This window comes from Bidens hawaiensis, unplaced genomic scaffold (assembly GCF_021521415.1).
Source record: "Bidens hawaiensis isolate Kalapana, Puna unplaced genomic scaffold, B.hawaiensis_p1.1 tig00016189_1, whole genome shotgun sequence".
Lineage (NCBI taxonomy): Eukaryota > Viridiplantae > Streptophyta > Magnoliopsida > Asterales > Asteraceae > Bidens > Bidens hawaiensis.
In genome coordinates this window covers 445,348-466,695 of record NW_027492473.1, presented here as the reverse complement: position 1 = coordinate 466,695, position 21,348 = coordinate 445,348, and the positions used below count along the sequence as shown (strand labels likewise).

The 21,348-nt window shown below is 34.2% G+C and overlaps 2 protein-coding genes across 3 annotated transcripts; both read right to left on the bottom strand.

The window, feature by feature from the left end:
- Positions 1-660: 660 nt before the first annotated feature.
- LOC143550797 (uncharacterized) lies at positions 661-4,729 on the bottom strand. The gene is made up of 5 exons (XM_077041388.1): positions 4,605-4,729; positions 3,003-3,410; positions 2,089-2,117; positions 1,060-1,999; positions 661-919 (listed from the first exon to the last, which is right to left on the bottom strand). Exons 2-4 carry the CDS (start codon positions 3,316-3,318, stop codon positions 1,079-1,081), a joined length of 1,266 nt encoding a protein of 421 aa, XP_076897503.1. The 5' UTR covers positions 3,319-3,410; positions 4,605-4,729; the 3' UTR covers positions 661-919; positions 1,060-1,078.
- An 11,418-nt stretch (positions 4,730-16,147) lies between these two features.
- On the bottom strand, positions 16,148-18,547 carry LOC143550819 (TATA-box-binding protein-like). Of its 2 annotated transcripts, XM_077041405.1 has the most exons (10): positions 18,374-18,544; positions 17,921-18,004; positions 17,740-17,827; positions 17,368-17,439; positions 17,238-17,288; positions 17,092-17,136; positions 16,921-17,013; positions 16,709-16,810; positions 16,538-16,611; positions 16,148-16,457 (listed from the first exon to the last, which is right to left on the bottom strand). In XM_077041405.1, coding segments are annotated over exons 2-10 (603 nt in total). In that variant the 5' UTR covers positions 17,998-18,004; positions 18,374-18,544; the 3' UTR covers positions 16,148-16,456. The 2 variants fall into 2 exon arrangements, with proteins under 2 accessions (XP_076897520.1, XP_076897518.1); XM_077041403.1 differs by lacking the exon at positions 16,148-16,457 and having other exon boundaries at positions 16,534-16,611; positions 18,374-18,547.
- Between the last annotated feature and the right edge of the window lie 2,801 nt (positions 18,548-21,348).

The window sequence follows — 21,348 nt, the reverse complement described above, 5'->3', positions numbered from 1 at the left end:
AGAATATTTTTCAACCACCTTATCCATGAAATTTTACACTTATTATTCCTACTCAAGTACTAATAAAAAGATAAATATAAAACATCAAACAGCCACGAGTTTTTTGGCCTACTGCCCACCAAAACCATATCATTCCAAAGCTTCGAAGCTGCACACATAACAATTTAAATGTTAAATATATAACCTATCTTGGCACCTCTAAACACCAAGGTAACCGGCACAAAATCAATGCAAAATGTGTTGTCTGCCTAGGAAATATAGGAAAATATGGTGGAGGAGCCTGTCTAGAGCCTTGGCAAACAAGGAAAATGTAAAGCTCGCTTATTCGTGTTTAAATACCACTAATCAACTATAGTCTAATTAAAACACATGTCATGATAAAAGAGGTGTCAACTTACTTTTTCATTGAATTTCGTTCGGCTTATCTTGGTGACTAAAGTTTCCAAGTTGGTTATGTGTCAAAGATTAATCGGCATGGTTATTTTCCTTCGGGTATTTTGGAGAGAATTTGGTCAAAGATGTCTATTTTTGACGTTTGGTAACTTGGTCAAGGAGAAGGAATTTAGCTTAACCTAAAAGTCTAAAACTTCCTAAGAGGACACATATATGCTGTATGCAACTGTATCAAAATCCAGATTTAAGTATAGTATATAAACATAAATATTAGCAATGAGAAAACCATAAAACTTTGGTAACTACTGATATTATTGTCAACAAAAGCAAATTGTGAAAGCCAATGAAAACAAAAATAAAAATAAATTTTAGATTTACAGAACACAAACTTAAACTAATCCTTTGATTTTTCTCCCCACTTATATATTATACCATATTCATCAAGATTATCATTCATCACCTGTTATTCAAATCCTGCTTTACAGTATCTTGAGGAGCTAATCCTAGTCGTCCAATCCGCCTACACCTGTCATTATATACCAAAAAACCACTCTTAAAATTAAAAACATATAGCATATAACATATTAACAGACACATATAGGTCCTAAATGATTGCATAACAGCAATTATATAATTTCACTAATGATCTTAAGTCAAGTATGTTACCTTTAAGAGCAAAATAATATCACACCTTGCTCGATCTTGCCCAAAAAAATCCTTTTTTGCGAGGGAAATTGTTATCTGACATGGACCGACTGCCTTTAGAACCGAAAGAGAAGTGTCTCTTTAGAAAAGGCTTTCCAACAGAAGACTTCATGCTAGAACTTGACCCCATCTTAGGGGTAATCTTACAATGATTACGATGATGATGATCAAACATAATATCATCGCCGTTCATATCGCCATCAACCACCCGACTTCTTGACTTCTTATTTATCCTAGCTTTCAATTCCAGATCAGCTTTCAAAGCTTTTTCAGACAACTTAACAACCTTTTTCTCTCCAAAAGTACAAACAGGACATGCTGGATCATACTTGTTGATTTCAGATGTCATGTTTTCTAAACACTCTGCATGATAAACATGCCCACATATTAAAATGGCCACAACCGCAAGCTCGTTACTTGCTATTATCTTCTGGGCCGCCCATGCTGACCTTTCGGTTAGAAGCTTTGAGCACACGCCACATGTCCGCATGTCAATGGACGGTGAAGATGAAACCCTGCCACTGGTTCGGCTGCTGTCAAACGACCATCGTTCTCTTCGACTGTGTGAAGCTGCCATGAGCTCGTTGAATGCGGGTACAGACCAACTGTCTGAAGATCCACCATGGGACCCACGGTTTGACTCATTGCTCCACCCGGGGAGCATAAAAGGAGAACCACCCTCTTCAGAAATTGACAGGTTCGGTGACTTCATTGGAATTCGGCTATCTGACACCTGGCGCATAAAATGGTGGCTCGGTGACCGCCCATGCCACCTGGAAGGGGGTAGAAAATGAGGTTGAGAAGAGGATAGAGGAGACGGTGAATATGAAGAAATCGAGTGTGTGGATGATGACATCATCGTTGGCGATTGTTCTGAACCATGTTGACCTTCAGTTGACCCCTACACCTATAAGATGCAAAATATATTGGAGATTATAAAATTATGAATTTATGATATTCTTAGAGCATAGGAACAGTTAATTTGCATACCTCTGAAGTAATTTGAGAGCCAAATTGATCTGCAAAAACAAGTGTAAAAAAATGAGATATAGGCATGTAAACAAAACGAAACCAAACAAACGAGCAAACACACAAAATTAAAATGGGCCTGGGTTCGTTAATAATATAAACGAACGGTTCACGAGCGTAAATGAAAAAACATAACTAAGCATAGATGAACTGACATTACAAAGCTAAAACCAATTAAAATTAAATGTGAAAAACAATATGTTGGGCCTAAAAAGTTCTTAAAAACTAGAAAAAATTGTAACTGATCTAATTTTTAAATTCAGATATTTACAAAAATAAACAATCGAACTTAAACGAACATAAACAAACTCGTATGAACAAATGTAACCGAACGTTCACGGACGTAAACGACGAAAAAGACATGTGTTCATATTCATTCGTTAAACTAAATGAACCATTCTTTGTTTGGTTAGTTCGTTTATTAAAATACACGAACTTTGCCACGAACAGTTCACAAACGATTCACTAAACGTTTGGTTCGTTTACAGTCCTATGCACATCATATCTTTTACAGAAACAAGACGACAAAATTAAGATTAAACATTACCCTACTATTAATCCTAAATCTACGTAACCAGTTGAATAATAGCAACAAGAATAAGGTTCACAGCATGGTTGTTAAAACCGCGCCTAGGCGCTGATTACTCAATGAGTAATCCCAAAGTACTCCCCGCCTAGGCCGAGTACTGGATGAGTCATCCCCGAGTACTCCCGGACTAAGGCCGAGTACAGGCAATTCGCCAGCCGACAGAGTTGGAAGCGCCTAGCGACTTCTACAACCATGGTTCACAATAGGACAGTATCACTTCAAACAGTTATGAAAACTTTGTATCAGTGATACATTATTATTTACTAGGATAAATTCATTTATTTACCTGACTGAGGAACTGCAAATCCCTCAGAAGGAGATGACTTTTGCCACGTCAGATTCCTAAAACTTTCCAGTGGACTACCTTCTTCTGATGCATAAGCGGTTCCAACAGTTGTTTGAGATTTATTGTCCAGCCTGTCATTTGTTACAGCGCCATCAGAATACCAGCTTATAGAAGCTTCTTCGCCTGCAACACGCCGCCTGTTTTCCCACCTAACACTCCATGATGGAGAATATCTGATGTTTCTTGGCATTATATCACCATTTGATCCATTTGTTATAGTTCTATCTCTAGCAGCAACACAGCATGCAGACCCCATCTTTGCTCACATGTAAGTGTGTAATAACTACTTGAATCACCCAATAAAAGATACCAAATGATTTTGCATCAAGACACTTTGCAATCTGTAATCTGAATATTCATGTAAAACAATAATTGTCAAGAAAGTTATTAAAATGATAGAAGATTTAAAGCTTGCAATATATAAATCCAAACAATGGTATGCAGCATTAACAACCAAATATCTAAAAGCAAATGTGATAAAGAGGCTTCTTTTATGTGAGATATAAAGAGAGTAAGTAACTAAAACATTAAAAGCTCTTTGCTTGGACAAACACATTCAAAAACATGAAATCTAAATGCAAATACTGTTCACATAATAAAGTTGTGGTACGATTTCAGTCAATAATACAAGTTCAATCAAAACACATGTCAGCCTGGACCCAAACAAAGATTAATGGCAGACAATAACAGTTCAAAAAAAACTGCATCTGTTACATAGTACTACTACTTATGATCAGACACTTATCCCTTTGAAGGCATATCAAATTAAGACACTCATCATATAAAATAAACGAACGAACACAACCGAATAGCTATCACGATTCTAACTAAAGCGCAGTTTAAATTTCTTTCTTTTTTAACAGCGTTTAAAACCACCTCCAATACCCATATGAGCCTTCCCGAGACGGGATGCCAACCGTCCATACTGATTTTAACGCTGCAGGCACACCGTCAAGAAAGAAAACCCCTTAAGTCAGGTTTTGAACCTGAGCCCCTAAAATCCCAAACCTTAACCGTCACCACGATACCATCGGACCAGAAGACCAACTGCGAGTAGTTTAAATTTTTAAAAAAATATCCAACAAAACAGGTTGAAACCCTAGAAAAAAAATTAAAGCTAAATCACAACCTAAAAACACAAATTCCCAATTCAAAAACAACAACGAACCGATGAATCGAACAAAATCACTTTCCATTACAAAAAATATCACCTAAAAGGTTGAATTTGATTTAACTACCTTCATATCATTAAAACACCTAAAATAATATTAATCAATAATCAATCAATCCCTAATAAAACATCACCTGCTAATTTGTAGGATGTAAGAGGTTAAAGTGGGTCTAACAGTCACACTAACCCTAAAAATAAACCATTCAACACTGGAGATCCGAAATTAGTGCCGATTCAACACTAACACACAGTCAATTCATCAAACTATTAACAAATAAAAACCTAATTATTCATTCCAAACACATAATAATAATAACAAATACATCATCTGTAACCATATCTATATCTATTAAACTCGTCAAAACACGTACCTGTTACTCCGGTCGAAAGCGTTGGGTTTTAGGTGAGAAAAAGGTTAATGGTAGTGAGAGAAACAGAGAATCCGATTCTTTGGTGGTGTTTGGAAGAATATCAAGGCAGTCAAAATTGGTTTTCTCTAAAGTCAACATATTCATTTTTCATCCTTGTATTATGCTCTATTTATAAGTTTTGTCTCCGTTCGTTTATTTCTGCTTGTGCTTTCACACGTAAGTTTTATTTCATTTGTCGGTATTGTTTGATGATGACTTGTATTTTATAAGTTTAGTTTTTATACCTATTACTTAAGAGTTACGTACTTACGTGAAATATCGGTGTGAATGAGGTTATGAGGAGGTGGACAGATGGTCAGATGCAAAAGCATATCTGTAATTGGTAATTATGTACTATAGAAAATATAAGGTTGTTAAAAATAGCAAGTTTTTTATATTTCATTCACGTAGCTAAGATTTTAAAGTTTTATGTTTCAAGTGACGACCGCTAATTTAAAATTTGGTGAAAGGTTTGATATGTGTTGTAAAGTTGCTTTACAAAAGTTAGATTCAAATGAAAATATTAGGTAACTATTGTTGATCATTTAGTATGGCTGCTTTAATAGTTAGATTGCTCAAACACATGCTAAGATCTTATAAATCTTTCCATTTGTAGATGATCATCTTTATTAGTAATGAAAATGTCCACATAAACACATAATTGGAACTTATTTATACAAATATCCCACAATAATCCTACCAAACATTACCAAAACTCAACAAATTAACAAAGATTAATGCTCTTTTTAAGATTCTTTTCAAAATATAGCTTGCATATGTGTATTTATTCCTATCTACCTCATGGTCATTCTTTCTCCTCTTTCGTGGCGGTGAATGCGATAACACAATATCCTTATCGGTGAAACTATGAGCGTGTTAGAAGAGAGTACAAATGTTAGGGACCATTATGTTATCTACCATTTGTTGAGGGACTAAGTAGGATTATTTACACAAATGTCAAAAGTAAGAAAAAATTAGGTCAATTTGTAATTTCCTCATATTTCAAATGTCATTTTTTCCATGCATATAGATGTTGTACTTAGTTCATTGATGGTTGTATATTAACAAAATGGTAAATGTGTACATGTTATATTGGTTTTGGTAACCAAAGTGGGTTATTCCTTTGAGTTGACCAGTCTAAAGTCTAAACTAGGAAATGTGAGGTTAAAAGAGAGTGAAGACTTCTAACATACGCGGAGTGCGTAGTACACATTCTGCTTGTCTGGGTCTACTCCAATCACACACCAAAGTAGGCAACACAAAGAGAAAGAATTACAATATAGCCCCTCAACTACTTTGGGTATACTTGTGATTGTAAACTAGTCTATGTGACTATGTCCCACCAACAAATCAATGAGTGTACTACGTTTTAATACTAAAATTCTATATTTATGATTTTATGGTATGTTTCTTTAAAATGTTTTAGGTTTGCGGTTTTGGGTTAAAAAACAAAAGTTGTTGTGTTACTAGACAAATTTAAACATGGTAGGTATAGTTTAAATTTTAAAATTCAAATTTGACGTTTAATAAGTTAAGCTTGGGTGTACATGAACTGTTAAAATGTCTAAACTAGATGAAAAGTAACAATTCGTCATGTTTGACTAGCAATGAAGTTTCAAACAGTCGGTTGTGAAAATGTAAATGCCAGTTCGGTTGTTAGGTAAAATAAATTGGGCAACCGTGTTAATTAAACCGATTAAACATTTATAGTTATCGTAAGATAAAAGATACATTAGAAGATAATTTGTGAGTTTGTGACCTTTGATTACATAAAATGAACGGTAGGTTGCTTTTATAACATGATTTTATTAATACAAAAGTTAAATGTATGAGATAACAAAGGATGAATTGCAAGAAACGCAACATTGGTGTTTTTATTTATACTTTAAAAAATATCATTTTCACCAAAGTCTAACGTTAAATACTTTTAAGTTTTAATATGCTTCGAATATTAAAAAGGTATGTCATAAATCTAGAATTTTATGTCTTTTTTTAAGTTGATAGGTGTATTGCCACATTGCTTTTCCATTACGAAAAGAATACATTTTGAATAGGCTTTGATGCACTATTTTAGTATTTTTATACAATAATAAAAATTACGGTTCGTTAAAATAAAGTGAAGGGGTTATGTTTGCTTGTAATAGGTAAGAGTTTATTTGGAGATGTGTTTACTAAAGTAAATATGAGATAAATTACCTCTTTATTCTAAGTAATCATCTTATTTTGTGATACAGGATATCTTCTTATTTGAATATCAGAATTTTAAAGTCTTTTATTATTCGTTTAAAATTTAAGTTTCCTAATATTTATCTTTCTTGTTTAGTAAGATAGTCTTTAGTATAAATTGAATGTCATGGTTTATTGTTTTAATTGGTTTTTGTTTAAGTTTATATAAAAGAACTTTGTTCTTGAAACCTATGGTTCAGTTTATCGGTCTTTGATTAACGAAAGTGTCATGAGCCATTTGAATGCTCCCGAAACCGCATCATTTGGTATTAGAGCTTTTGGTTCTCAAATGGCTCGACGTGAGGATGAATACTTTCTTGCTCGTAGATTCGCCGCCAAAGGCAACGACATAAGTATGTTTGATTCACGTGCCCACGGTAGAGATTGGTATTCTACTAGCAGAGTCGCCGCGAGAGGCAGCAGTGGAATCCATCCCAACCCACGGGATCTTGAAGAGATCAAATGACTCCGACAACGAGTCCGCGATCTTGAGGAGATCAAACGACTCCGACAGCAAGTCCGCAATCTTGAGGAGATCGAACGGCTCCGAAAATGAGTCCGTGATCTCAAGTTGCAACGGGAGATGCGTAAGGCGGAAACCGAGTTGAGCACCGTCGTCTGGGACGAAGGTGACGACGGAGAGGAGCATCCGTTTTACTATCAACCACCTCGGTTCGACGAACCAATCTATCAAGAGTGTGTATTGGAAGATGGTCCAAGGTTTGATGAAGGTGAAATTGATTTTGTTGGAGATGAGTATTATGGGGAGGAGGTGTATCATTCCGGTAACGATTTTATCTATGAATCACCTCCCAAGTTTGACGAGTGTGAGGACGAGGAAGAAGAAGAAGAAAACGAGAATAAATCTTCGGTGGTTTCTCCATGTAAGTTTGGTGGAAACGTAACTGATTTGGATAAAGATGAATGTTTATTTGTGAATTCGTTGAACCAAGAGATGATAGAAAATGCTAAAGTTTTTGTGGGTATTTTTTATGAGTTCTTGTAAGATGATATTCGCACAATTACCGGTGGTCGAATTGTTCAATCAGATTTGGTAGCAACCGACCCACCTCCTCTTGAAAGCTTGAGCAATTATTTAATTGTTAAGGATACTCCAATAAAAGAAAATAGTCAAATGAGAGATTCCAGAAATAATGGGATAATGGGAGATAAGTGTGTGATTAATTTTAGATCATCAAATCAAATTCAAAGTCCACATATTCTTGATACTGGGCGAACACAAATTAGTAATAAAAGGGGCTGCCCCAAGAAAGTAATGAAAAAAATCGACATGTTATACGAGGCCATTGGTTTCTTTGTTAAGGGGTATCTTGATTGGCTGCCACTTCATGAACCATTGGAATTTTCTTATCATGGTAAAATTTGGCTTCCAAGAGTCTCGCAACCATCTAAACTATTTGAGCAGGTCAGATTGATGATGAACAAGAAATGACATGATCTTCCTTTCGACCCAGGTGGCTTTGGTCTAAAGGTAAAACTCGAGGACGAGTTTTTTTTGAAGACGGGGAGTATGATACAGGATATCTCCTTATTTGAATATCAGAATTTTAATATCTTTTATTATTCGTTTAAAATTCAAGTTTCCTAATATTTATCTTTCTTGTTTAGTAAGATAGTCTTTAGTATAAATTGGATGTCATGGTTTATTGTTTTAATTGGTTTTTGTTTAAGTTTATATAAAAGAACTTTGTTCTTGGAACCTATGGTTCAGTTTATCGGTCTTTGATTAACGAAAATGTCATGAGCCATTTGAATGCTTCCGAAACCGCATCATTTTGATTGCATTTGAAAAATAGGGAAAGGTTAACGTACAAATGAAATTAAAGTACTAAACGTGAGAATCAAGTAGAGTAATTATATATACAAATAGAGTAATTATGTAATTAAATCATAGAGTAATTATCATAAAGTAATTAACTTGTATATATAATTACTCTACTTGATTCTCACGTTTAACACGTTAATTTTATATGTATTTGATCCAAACCCTTGAAAAATAATTGGTTTAGAACCTAGTTGCATGTCTACTTTTGGATCGATGGATAAAGTGTAAACCAAAGAAATACTTGATAGGTAAGATTGGTACTAGTATAATTAGTAGCATAAAAGGATTGAAAATTACAATTTGTTTTAAGAGTTAGAGTTTGTTTGAGAGTTAAGAGTTTGTAGGAATCCGAAGCGAACTAGAAAATAGGTAAATCGAATTAACAAATATCTACATGGCCGAAACTTAATAACTCTTTTGAAAATTTTCATAGACTTTCCACTCTTGATAAGTATTTTTAATCTTTAATCATCTTTGAATGAACTTATACATGAACTTTACAACAAAAATAATAGTTTGGTTTAAACAAATTTATTTGTTTTTATCATTCCACAAGGTCTATAAGATTATCTTTATTTGTTTTAAATCTTGTACCATAAATAGAAATTTGTGAAAATGATTAAAGTTATAAAATGTTGGGTGCATGTATTTGATAAGAAAGTTAGGCAGTATCAACATCAAAAACAGGAGGGGCGAGACACATATAAAGCGAGTACAAGGATCGATGCAATAAAATGGTTGTTATTGCCAATATTTACCATGCCTATTGAAAAGGGACTTTTGACGATTATTGCCAAAATACATATGGCTAGTCTAAGAGTTAGGTTATCAGTGACAAGTAACTAAATGTTTTATTGGGTGATGCTAAAGTTACTATTATATTTTCTTTACTTATTAAGAGTCACATTATTTCAAGGAAATATTTTTAAAATAATTCTTTGCAAGAGAGAGAAGATAAAAATATTTTTTTTAAATTCTAATTTTAGTCCAACCAAATTAATATATGTATATTTGGATTCTTGCCGATAATTTTCATCTACCAATGAAACTATGCTACATGTTTTTTTGAAATTTGTCTTAGCAGATAAATTTCAAGTGAATTTCATATTTTGAGACGATTTTCAAAAAAATATGCACCACCACCATCATCATGATCTTCATTTTCCGGTCACCATCACCACCATTATTGTTGCAGACACACAACACCCTTCTTTGTATGGATCATGTGCGTCGTTGGCTCACCCGATTGTTTTTTTATTGTGTTTAAGGTCCGACTTTTGGCTAGAACCGGAGGCCCGTGTCGTCTGGGTCTCCGGAACAGTCTCCGGGTCCAGTTGGGTAGACCCGAACGCCGGCATGAGGTTTTGGGGCATGAGGTAGTTGGCATACATGTTTAGGTTTGGGTCGGCAAAATCGAACTGGAAATTTTGGTTCGGTTGTTTTGGGTGTTCGGGTTCCATTGCAAGTTTACGTTCGGTTGGTTTTGTGAACAATGGAGTATATTGTTTAAACTAAATTTATTTTTTATTTTAATTTTTTTGACCGTGGTCATATTAATATTTTATTATTATTTTACAACAAAAACCGGCGACAATATGTTCTCCCCTCCTATCGCCCCACATTTTCCCCGGGGGGGGTGTTCTCGCCCAAATCGCCCAGCCATCGCCCCCATCAGTCGCTCACTACGGGTAGTCTAAGTGTATCTATTTTTAACATGACACTCTTATTAGTGATTCTTCTCCACTGCTAATACCCTTATGCAATTACAACTTGATTAAAACCCATTGATAATAGTTATGCTATATTGCTATACACCGACATATTATCCACAAACCATTAACAAATTATGCGAACACACCGTCATATATAAATTTACAAACTTAGAAATTAAAGAAAATATTATATATTTAATATTTCTTTTAAAACTTGTGTAATATTAAAAAAGCATAGGGTTGGTGATGCATGCCTGAAAGGTCAACAATAAACCGGTTGATGATAGTAGTGGGTTTGTTCAATCCTACACGTCAAAGCTTTTACTCTTTTTCCTCCTAAATTAGTCAACACATACGTTATTTTGAAACGCCTACAATACCCCTAGCTTTCTCCAATTTTAATTTCATTTTCAATGGTCACGAATATTGTGACATATTATTTAACGTAGTATTATTATTATTATTAGTTTATTTGCTGATTAATACATATAACTTAAAAGGGACAAGGTTATAAAATAATTTCACGTGTACAAACAAAGAATTTAGTGTTACAAAAAAACAAAGAAATGTCATGAATTAAAACTAGAAACACGTGTATGGTGTAGTTGTCAAACGCTACCACGTAACCGCTGGTTTATTATTGTTATTATTTAGTTAGTTAATAATTGATTTAATATTGTATTTATTTATAGCATATTGGGTACGACATTGGTAGAAATTTCGAGAAAGATGTTAACAGTTAGCAGGAGTTATTTAAAATTGGTTTATTAAAAGTATGATTTAAGATGAGTTTAAGCAAGTTAGAACATGAGATATGAACATAAATTGAGTTTTTTTAATAAATAAACAAATCCAAGCCCAAACTTTATATATCAGGATAAGCGAGCCTTGCGTGTGTAGTTGATTCCATTATTTGTATACATAAAATACATATTATCATATAATTAAAATAAATAAACTAAATAATTTGTACTTTATTCTACCTATAAATACAAACAACACATTACAAAGGTAATGATAGTGTTTGAGAAATGTGTGATGACAGCAAATCTTAAGTCTATTCAAGAGGATAGAGAGATTGTTCTCGATGAAACTCTCAGCTCCATAAACATATTTTTAACATGTACAATATAAAATTCTAATAACATAAAATGTGGCTAAAAAATCAAAACAACAAACATACAAAAGGTTCCAGTATTATAGAAGTAACTACCGCTATCATATAGTGACTATCAAGTCAGTCATGGTAACCATAGATGGAAGAGGAAAGGGACAATGAAAAAGTAGCACTCAGGGCCGGCCATAAGGTGTGGCGTGGCTGACGGCTACATGCACATCTTGCTAAGCCTGATTTTTTATTTTTTGAAAAGAATTATATGTATTTTTATTAAAACAATAAGTATATTTGGTGTGTAAATTTAATTACATAACCACCAGTTTGATCTAGTGCAAAGGGGTATTACTCCCAAATCAAAGGTTATGGGTTCTCTTATCATTTGAGGCATATTTAATCTTATTTTTATATAAAAGTATTTTACACACCCCAATTATAACCAAGTAAGCCCGTATAAAAATTAAAAATTTTTAACCCAAAAAATACTTCTAAGGTCCAAAATAGTTTTCGCCTTCGACCCAAAAGTTTTTTTGCTTCTCGGAGCCGGCCCTGGTAGCTAGAGGTGCACAAAAAACTCGTACACGGAACCGGACCCGAAAAAAATCCCCGGAACCGGTTTTTTTTGTACCCAGGTATTCTATACCCGAAACCGGAACCGATCCTACCAGTAGGGTATGGATAGGGTATGCATTTTGAGGCCAATACCCGTACCCGGTTATACCCGATACCCGATACCAATTTTCTAATACCCGAAATAATACATGAGTTTTTATAGTATATTTTTAAGTTTACTTCACAACTTTTATGTTTAAGTTTTTGTAAAATGCATATTACTAAGTAAATAATTTGTAATTAGGTGGATTTATGGTTTTTGTAATATAGTTTAATTAATTTTATCCATTACAAAGCAAATTTAAATTTTAAACAAATTAAAAAATGTATAAAAAAAGTACAAATTCAAAACCGGGTATTAATACCCGGTCGTACCCGGTTCCAATACCCGAACCCGATCATACCCTACCCGGGTACATAGGGTTGAGTTTTTCTCCTCAATACCCTACCCGAACCCTACCCGATTTTTCTCAATACCCGATTTTTCAATACCCGATCATACCCGAAACCAGTTCCATACCCGAACTGTTTAAAGAAGCATTATTTCTACAATTTAACCAATCTTTTGAAACTTCAATAAGTTAATAATATTCTCAAGTGATCTTTCACTCATATAGTCATATATCTTATCCATTGAAAGAACAAAATATTAATATGAAAAATCAAGAAAACAATGACAGTTCGGGCTATAAATCGTAAACTCTATTAGCAAAACACCTGTACAATTATGTAAATTGTGGTTACTATCAAGTTAGTGAAGAATTGCAAATGTTATCACTATCTAGACTGGTGACAAGAGAAAATGTGATCACATAGATTATAACTTCTTAAATTGGAAAACGTATATAAACACTTTTTAATGTGTTAGATTATGACATGAGATCTACATTAGATGAAATTATGTCTAACAGAAATTATGTTGAACAAAGATCTCCAAAACAATAAAGCTTTAGAAATTATTTTAAGTTCTTTAGAAGGAAACAAATATGAGAATTTGCTTTTCACTTTTCAGCACCAGTACCAGACAAAATAATAAAAATGATGACGTCGAATAAATTAAGTACTTCATGGTCATCAACGGAAACTAGGTATCTTCTGACTTATGGCAATGTGAATATCAAATATATAAAATATACGACCTTTATTTCAAGGAGTATGAGGTATGTTCACGAGCTAAGAGTAGAGAAGTATGATCGAGCGTAAAATGTTAGATGATTTTAATCACATTTCGTCATTTGGGACCCAACAAAGCTATTGACTTAACTCATGATTTTGTATATGCAATTATGCATTCGTTACTTGAGAATAATTATGTCATAATGAACAATGGTGAATATAATCGGTAAGAGAATATAACTTATGAAATTCTCTACCACTGTGTGGCTGTTAGTGCACATAGATTAAAAAAAGTATTGTCGTATTCATGGTGAATAGGTATGAATAAGGGAAATAGGGGTGCCTTTGGGTACCCTTCATGGGAGAAGGCATTTGACTTATTCACATCCAGATCATGAATGTTAAGAATTCATATTATGCAAGGAGACATTGCTTTTGCTAATTTGAATTCGAGTACACATCCGACAAGCGAAATTTGGTTACTTGCGGAGGAAGATGAAGAGAGGGAGAGATATGTTTGCATGCACAGAGGAGAGAGAGATTTGGGTTGGGCGGGTAACAACGCTTGTGATGGGTTGCCCGCTGGTGTCCTAATAATGTCATCGAAATTGCTTAATAGTTTAAAAGCTTCCAATTAAAGCATTAGAAGATCATGCCCCAAATGAAAGAAATAAAAAGAATCCATAAGCAGTGAGCAAACCCAAATTGGTCAGATATGTATTTTAAATTCTCAATAAATATAAATCTATATCCAGTGAAGTATTCACTGGTTTCAATGTCAATGTGCATCATATTCATAGTTCAAGACTTTCAAGTACTAATGAAAACCAAATTTTCACTGTTTAAAATATGAGAATTATGATTCTCACAATCTAATCATACTGTTTAATATGCATTAGCAATAGTTTTGACTTTTTAAGTACCAGTATGTGAGCATTCTGATTGTTAAGCACACGATAGAAACCATTTATGAGAAAACTCACAAGATCTAGCCACTACCGAGTAGAGCTGCACAAATCGGGTACACCTTGAAAACCCGAACCGGTTCGGAACCGGTTTTTTTCAACCCGGGTAGAGAATGACACCGGTTCCAGTCAGGAACCGGTTCGGTTCCCGACCCGAACCGGTGCCCAGATATGCGAACTTTTAAGAACCGGTAGGGTATGAACCGGAACCGGTTTTTACGTAAAAACCGGTTCCACCGGTTTTTTTTGAAATTTAAAAATTAGAGCCGTTAGGAACCGGTTCCAACGGCTATATAGCCGTTTTTGACCGTTGGAACCGGTTTTTTAACTATAAATAGGGTATTTTCTTACTAATAATAGCAAGTTTCAAAACTATCAAACACACTCCAATTCCAAAACCATAAAACACACTACAAACCAAAATTAACCTTAAACCGACCACAAATGGCATCCAATGATGACGTTGTTATGGTGATCGAAACAACAAGATGCCCCGATGTTTGGGTCCATTACGATTTGTGTCTCATGACCGACTCACATGAGTTGGCACGTTGCAAATATTGCTCGAAGTTTCTTAAAGCAGGGTCCAACTCGACATTACGAAAACATACGAATAAGTATTGTCGAGAGAAAAAAAGATTGGAAGATAAAAAAAAGGAAGTGGGAGAGTCGTCCGGCTCTACAACCCAAAAATAAGTATTCCCGGATTAAAACGACGGACTTTGTTTTTTATGTTTTAGTTGTTATGTTTAGTATCGTTTATGTGTTAATAATGTTTGTAATAGTTAGTTTTTAAATAAATAAAATGTTCGTCGTTATTAAAAAAGTAACAAAAATTAATCGAACAAATTATAATAAAACATATAGTACAATTCTTCTTCGTCGAAACAAATAATTTTACCAAAACAAATAATTAGTCGAACAAGTTACAAATAATTTTACCAAAACAAATAATTACAAGTAATGGAAACAAGTAATGGTGAAACAAGTAATGGAAACAAGTTATATATAGGTTTGGCCCAAAAACCGGTTCCAACGGCTATATTACCGTTGGAACCGGTTCCAACGGATATATTGCCTCAAAAACCGGTTCCAACGGCTATATTACCGTTGGAACCGGTTCCAACGGCTATTTGGTGTCTAAAAAAACCGGTTCCAACGGCTATATTACCGTTGGAACCGGTTCCAACGGCTAGTTTGACTTTTTGTTTGACCCTTGAAAAAAAACCCGTCGGAACCGGTTTTTTCCGGGTACGACCCGAACCGGTTCCAAATAATAACCGGGTAGGAACCGGGTTGGAACCGGTACTGAAATATATATAGTAGAACCGGTTCCGGTTCGGTTCCACCGGTTAGGTTCCGGAACCGGTTTTTTTGTGCACGTCTACTACCGAGTACTGACTACACTACTAGCTAACAAGATCAAGTAGATCGTAAATTATTCTGATTGTTAAGTGCACACCATAAAAATCATTTACTAGGTAACGAGATCAAGTAAATCGTAACTTATTCTGATTGTTAAGTGCACACCATAGAAACCATTTATGAGAAAACTCCCAAGATCTACCACTACTGATTACCCTACTAGCCAACGAGATCAAGTAGATCATAACTTGTGATGGGCATTTTGGTCTTCAATAGTTTATGATAAGAAACCAGTGATAACAAAATCCAAACATGAGGCATATGAGGAAAATCAAGTGCTTATGAATTCATCACCTTAAAGGTTCCTCTATATAAAAGTTACCATAAACCAATGGTAACAAAACTCAATGTTGTAACAGTCAGTAAAAGCATAGAAGAGCCTTGCAAGACAAATAAATCAAAAAACAATCATCTAGTACGTTCCCACAACTTTTGTTTGTGCAATCTTCAATCAAACACAAACATTCATACTAACCAAGTCAAAAATTTAAAATGTTCATACCATGTCCACACAAAGAAGTCAAGAATTCAAAAAACAGACCAAGAAAAGCTTGTTTTCAACCATATTGACCTGCCACAAAACTAAACTAATTGCCATAATACAAGTCGGGTCTTAAAACAAACGAAAACACAGACAAGAGAAAATGGGCTTTATGATATTCATACACTAGCTAGGGAGCTTAACTTGCTTTCATCTATGATTTTCATCGTGTATTTACACTTGTTTTAAAAATTGATGGTCAAGTCGAGGCCTTTATCACCCACCCATACGCCGTTTGATCAGGTCTACCCATAGATCTGCCGCAAAAAACATGACATGAAACCATGTTTAACATAATTACTTTAAAAAGTTATATAAATATAGTACAGTTACTTACCATTGCTGGTTCTTCCTGAATTCAGTCAACACTGGATATATATTCTCAAATGCAGTGTAAGTCTCGTCTCTAACCTGAAAAGTTTAAAATAATAAAGAATAAAAACAGGATAACAAAAAAAAGAAACAAAAAGGAAAAAATTGACATTGTGCTCAACAATCCTCCTCTTACCTTGGCTCCAGTAAGAACAATTTTCCCAGAAACAAAGATGAGCAAAACAATTTTTGGTTGTTTCATACGATAAATCAACCCTGGGAACAGTTCTGGTTCATACTGTATGAACAATCATAATGAAGATTATAAGAAAATGCATGGTGGATATAATACGTATGTATGCATATATGTATGCATATAAAAATGAAAGCACTCTATTATGAACTCACACTTGAAAAGGCACCATGGGAGTACGCAAGACCTTCAAGTCTAATGGGAAATTTAACATCGCAAGAACCAACAATGTTTTGAATCTTGAAATCCTACAAGTCATCATGAAAAAGAAATTATTAAAAAGAACATACCTATATTAAAAAGGCTAGTAATAGAACAATAAATACCTTAAATTTGGCGGGAAACCCAAGTTTCTGAATGATCCGAGCATACTAAAGAATAAATATAATAATAAAAAGTTAAGAAGGAAATCAAACTATGACACAAAAGATTATATAATGACAATGAAATAGGCGTTATACGCTTCAATTACCTTCCGTGCAGCTAGTTTTGACTGCTGTTCACTCTTGGCTCCCGTACAAACCTGATACAACAAGTCGTTAAACAAAAATGACTCAAAGCAAAGATCATAAAACACATACATTATGGGGAAAAAATCTTACCATCTTCCCAGAAGCAAATATTAAAGCCGTGGTTTTTGGTTCTCTTATTCTCATGATAACAGCAGCAAAACGCTGAACATCATTAAAAAAAACCATCATCAACAGTTCAAAACGCAATCTTCTATAACTTACAACTATAAGCAAATATTTATGACATCACAATATCAGAAGACGGTGACAATTATTAGTAATATTCGACCCCTAGTACTAAAAACATAATCAAAGTATCAACTAACTAAAGACGGCTACATACTTAAGTATCAAGCAGGATTTCAACTTTCAGTATAACTAATTAGCTCTCTTCAGCTTGTTATAACCTATAACCTATAACTCTACAAGTTACACATAACGACTTTATAGAACAGCGATTACCTTTGGATTATACTCAGCATTTCGAGCCTGCAACGCAATCGCCTTCAAGTCCAGCTTACAATCCAGATTAACCGTAGAAACAATATTCCTAAATTTCAAAAACAATATAAAATCACACAACTTTAGTCTAAATATTAAAAACCAATCAAACCCAAAAATCATAAACCCTAATTAAACATACTGTAGAGTTGGCACAATTCCAGACGGATGCTTCTGAAGATCAACCGGCTGGATTCCCTCCATCACTTGATCAGCCATAAATTCCCTAAACTCAAAACCAATACACAATGAATTAAGCATCTAATTAACTAATTGAGTCTTATCAAACACCTGATCTAGCTAGCTAATGCGATTGGATATCGGTAATTTTAATATCATGAAAACTTCCTATATATAGCAATTTAACACTAATGCAACTCGCAAAACACTAGCAATATCGTAGCAAGTATGAACTGATTAAGACTTAAAACACTAACACTAAACAATAGAAATTGATAACAAAGACTTATAAGTTATAACACTAATAAGTCAGTCAAATATCGGTCAATATCGCTAATACGATATTTTATCAAGGGACCGATAACTGATATATCGACTGAATAGCATCTGATTTAGGTGTGAAATGAAATCTCACTTAGGGTTTGGTGACTCGATTAATATAATATGAAATTGAAGCGGGAAAGATGAAATGAAAGCAACGTTAGAGTGGATTTAGCGGTTGAATTTGAAAAAAGAGGTGTTTATATATCATCAAGAGATTATGATTTATAGAGAGGATTGGGGGTGTGTTTCTTGTGTGTAGTAGATCTGAGGCGGTGGTGTGTTTAAGGGGTGGTAGGTTTGCCTTATTAATGGATGACCATATTGCCCTTCTAGATATTTCGGTTTTAGGCTAGGTGAGGTGGGTAGAATGGTAACTTGATGGGTTTTGTAGGTGGGCGGTCTAGGGTTACGTGGTGGTGAGGTGAGTTTTAGTCAAGGACTAATGGCTGGTTGCCACGTGGAGGGGTTGACTGGTTAGGTTATTTTAGGCTGCAGGCCCGTTATGTTGGTTAGCCGTCAGCTTTAGTTGGGCTTAAAGGCCCATGATGCCTTTGGTTGTATAATGTATAGTACTCTTATGAGACTATGGGTTACCATATATGAAACCGTAAGTGAATATATTATAGTTTCTAATAATTTTAAGAACGTTAGTATATTCATTGGTAAGTATAATTATTTACAAATAAATACGTTATTATTTTTAAGGATTTCGTAAATCATGTAATAACTTTTAAGAACGTTAGTATATTCATTGGTAAGCTCGGCTCTTGAGTAGTTTTTCAAGTTCGAGCATGAGTTGGGCTAGACTTGTTTGATTTAAAATAAATTTATTTTATATATATGCATTGATAATTATATATTTTTTTATCTTAGTATTATTATTATATTAAGAAAAATCACATAGTAGACTCATTTAAGCTCACGGGCCTTGGGCCTGGGCTTGTTTACTAAGCGTGCTCGAGTAAAGGCTCGGGCTGATTTAAAACTGAACCGTTTTGAGCTGTAAACATGCTAATTTTACATTTTACAAGTTACAACTATTGAACTGAATGCAGGTACTTTGTCACGTACATAGCCCATGACTGATCAAAGTCTCAACAACATGCAGGCTTGCAATAATTGATTTGTCACTTAGGCCCAATTATGGGCCCAAAATGATTTACAAGTTCGATATTCTTTCTTTCCTCTGTTTTATTACCTTCATGGTGTTAGGATGATAGATCATATATTATAAGAGGACCAAGTGATAGTTGTTTCATGGATCTTATATATCTGGTGATTCCGGAAAACTTTTCATCGGCTCGGTTTTTTTCTGATACTCAGTTGTCATTCGATGATTAAACTCAGCATTAGAACTTTTAAGTCAGGTCATATAAAAAGTACAATGTGATTAAATACATATGAAGTAAAAATCTCTTAAAAACAAATACACAAGCTTTGCTTGTTCAAGAAACCTTATAGAAATCCTCGTAAGAAATAGTTTTCTTTTCAAACAAAAATGCGATCCACCTTCCATACCTTTAAAATCACAAAAAAGTTCTTTAAAATAATGGCGCGGGACCCATAAACCTAAACACGTTAAAAACGGATTTGATGCCATAGATGGCTTTGACTCTTCCTTTATCATAAATACAACTAACGAAACTTGACAGACCAATATTAACCTTAACGAATAATTAAACACTTGATTTAAACTATAACTTTAATCCTATCTCATTATATCTCTTTTTTCACATGTGAACTCAAGAGATTTCAACATAAAAATCCATCCGAAGAATATGATAATTTGGTTGTGCAAGTAAAAAAGATGGATAATCTACAGAAAAACGAAAGAAGAAGAAGAAGAATGTTTGAGGTTTGAAACCGAAAAAAAAGCTTGACAATTGAAAAGGAAGAAATTATAGCCAACAAGGTTAGGTGCTTGGTCAATTTGTTTAAGGGAGATGGAGTTAAATCACCGTAACCATACATCATCGTTTATTTTAATTGTACAATAAACTTATAGGGACCGTCATTCAAAATACTCGAGGTCAACAAAGTGTCTGTCTGCTTGACATACATGTTGATGAGGAGAGACCATTTGAGAGCCTTAACTTGTTCGTGTAGAAATTGAGAGCCTTAGCTTGTTCGTGTAGATTTCCATGGAGCATTTTGAAGCAAATCGCTAAAAGAGTGAGAGAGATGTGGTTTCAGGCCGGCTCTAGGGTAGGGTAAAGCGGGAAACCGCCCATATCCATTGTCCTAGGGACAAACTTTTTATTTTTAATTTTTATATACATGTTTTATGTACATATATATATAATTCTTTATATATATAAAAGACTATATCTAATTTTAAAACCCATTTTGTTTGTTAAATCAATTAAAATTTAATTTAGTTTATGCTCAATAAACAATTAGACCTACTTTTTGTACTCATTTAGTACCCCTGAATTCTCTTGTATTCTCGGGACGACCTGAGGGGTTTCATACAAATTTAGAGAATATCCTTTTAGTCACTAAGATTGGACGCAAAGCCATTTGTCCCTAACAATGGTATGGTGAAAGTTTGTGACCGATCAAACCAGACGTAATTACCTTTCTATAGTGGCAAAAAACCAATATTGTAGTGTTCATAAAGCTCGCAGCGGATTGAATTATTCTAATTATTCAATGATCATATGGTGCATTAATTAAATTTCTTGTTAATATGATGTTGTAAACAAACATAACATGTGATAGTGGTTTCTTTTTCTTCAGTGGATGGTGATGCTTCAAGCCGTCTGGTAAATTGGTTGGTTAGTTTGAGTAGCCCATATGAAAAGTTATCGGGTCGGTCTACTACTACTAGAAGATTACAGCCCAAAAGTTGCTTACAATATCCTTCTTTTCATCAACTTGTTTCTTTTACTTTTACAGGTCAATCTGTTCACTTTCATGGTGGCTAGTTTGAATTTCAAGTGCTTTGAAAATGATATGTCAGATATTCTAGTCCCAAATATGCGGGAAGTATTTATATTATGATCAACCGGATTTTGCAATAATGCAATATGCCAGATTTGAGGATTCTGGTCCTAGGATTGTCTT

Excerpts from the sequence above, each read along its gene's own strand:
- LOC143550819 (XM_077041403.1), bottom strand. The coding sequence starts at position 17,997 with ATGGCTGATCAAGTGATGGAGGGAATCCAGCCGGTTGATCTTCAGAAG. Across the intron at positions 17,828-17,920 it reads GGAATTGTGCCAACTCTACA|GAATATTGTTTCTACGGTTA; the intron begins GTATGTTTAATT and ends TTTGAAATTTAG. Across the intron at positions 17,014-17,091 it reads GGTTTCCCGCCAAATTTAAG|GATTTCAAGATTCAAAACAT; the intron begins GTATTTATTGTT and ends GATGACTTGTAG.
- LOC143550797 (XM_077041388.1), bottom strand. The coding sequence starts at position 3,318 with ATGGGGTCTGCATGCTGTGTTGCTGCTAGAGATAGAACTATAACAAAT. Across the intron at positions 2,118-3,002 it reads ATTTGCAGTTCCTCAGTCAG|ATCAATTTGGCTCTCAAATT; the intron begins GTAAATAAATGA and ends TTGTTTTTGCAG. Across the intron at positions 2,000-2,088 it reads GCTCTCAAATTACTTCAGAG|GGGTCAACTGAAGGTCAACA; the intron begins GTATGCAAATTA and ends TTATAGGTGTAG.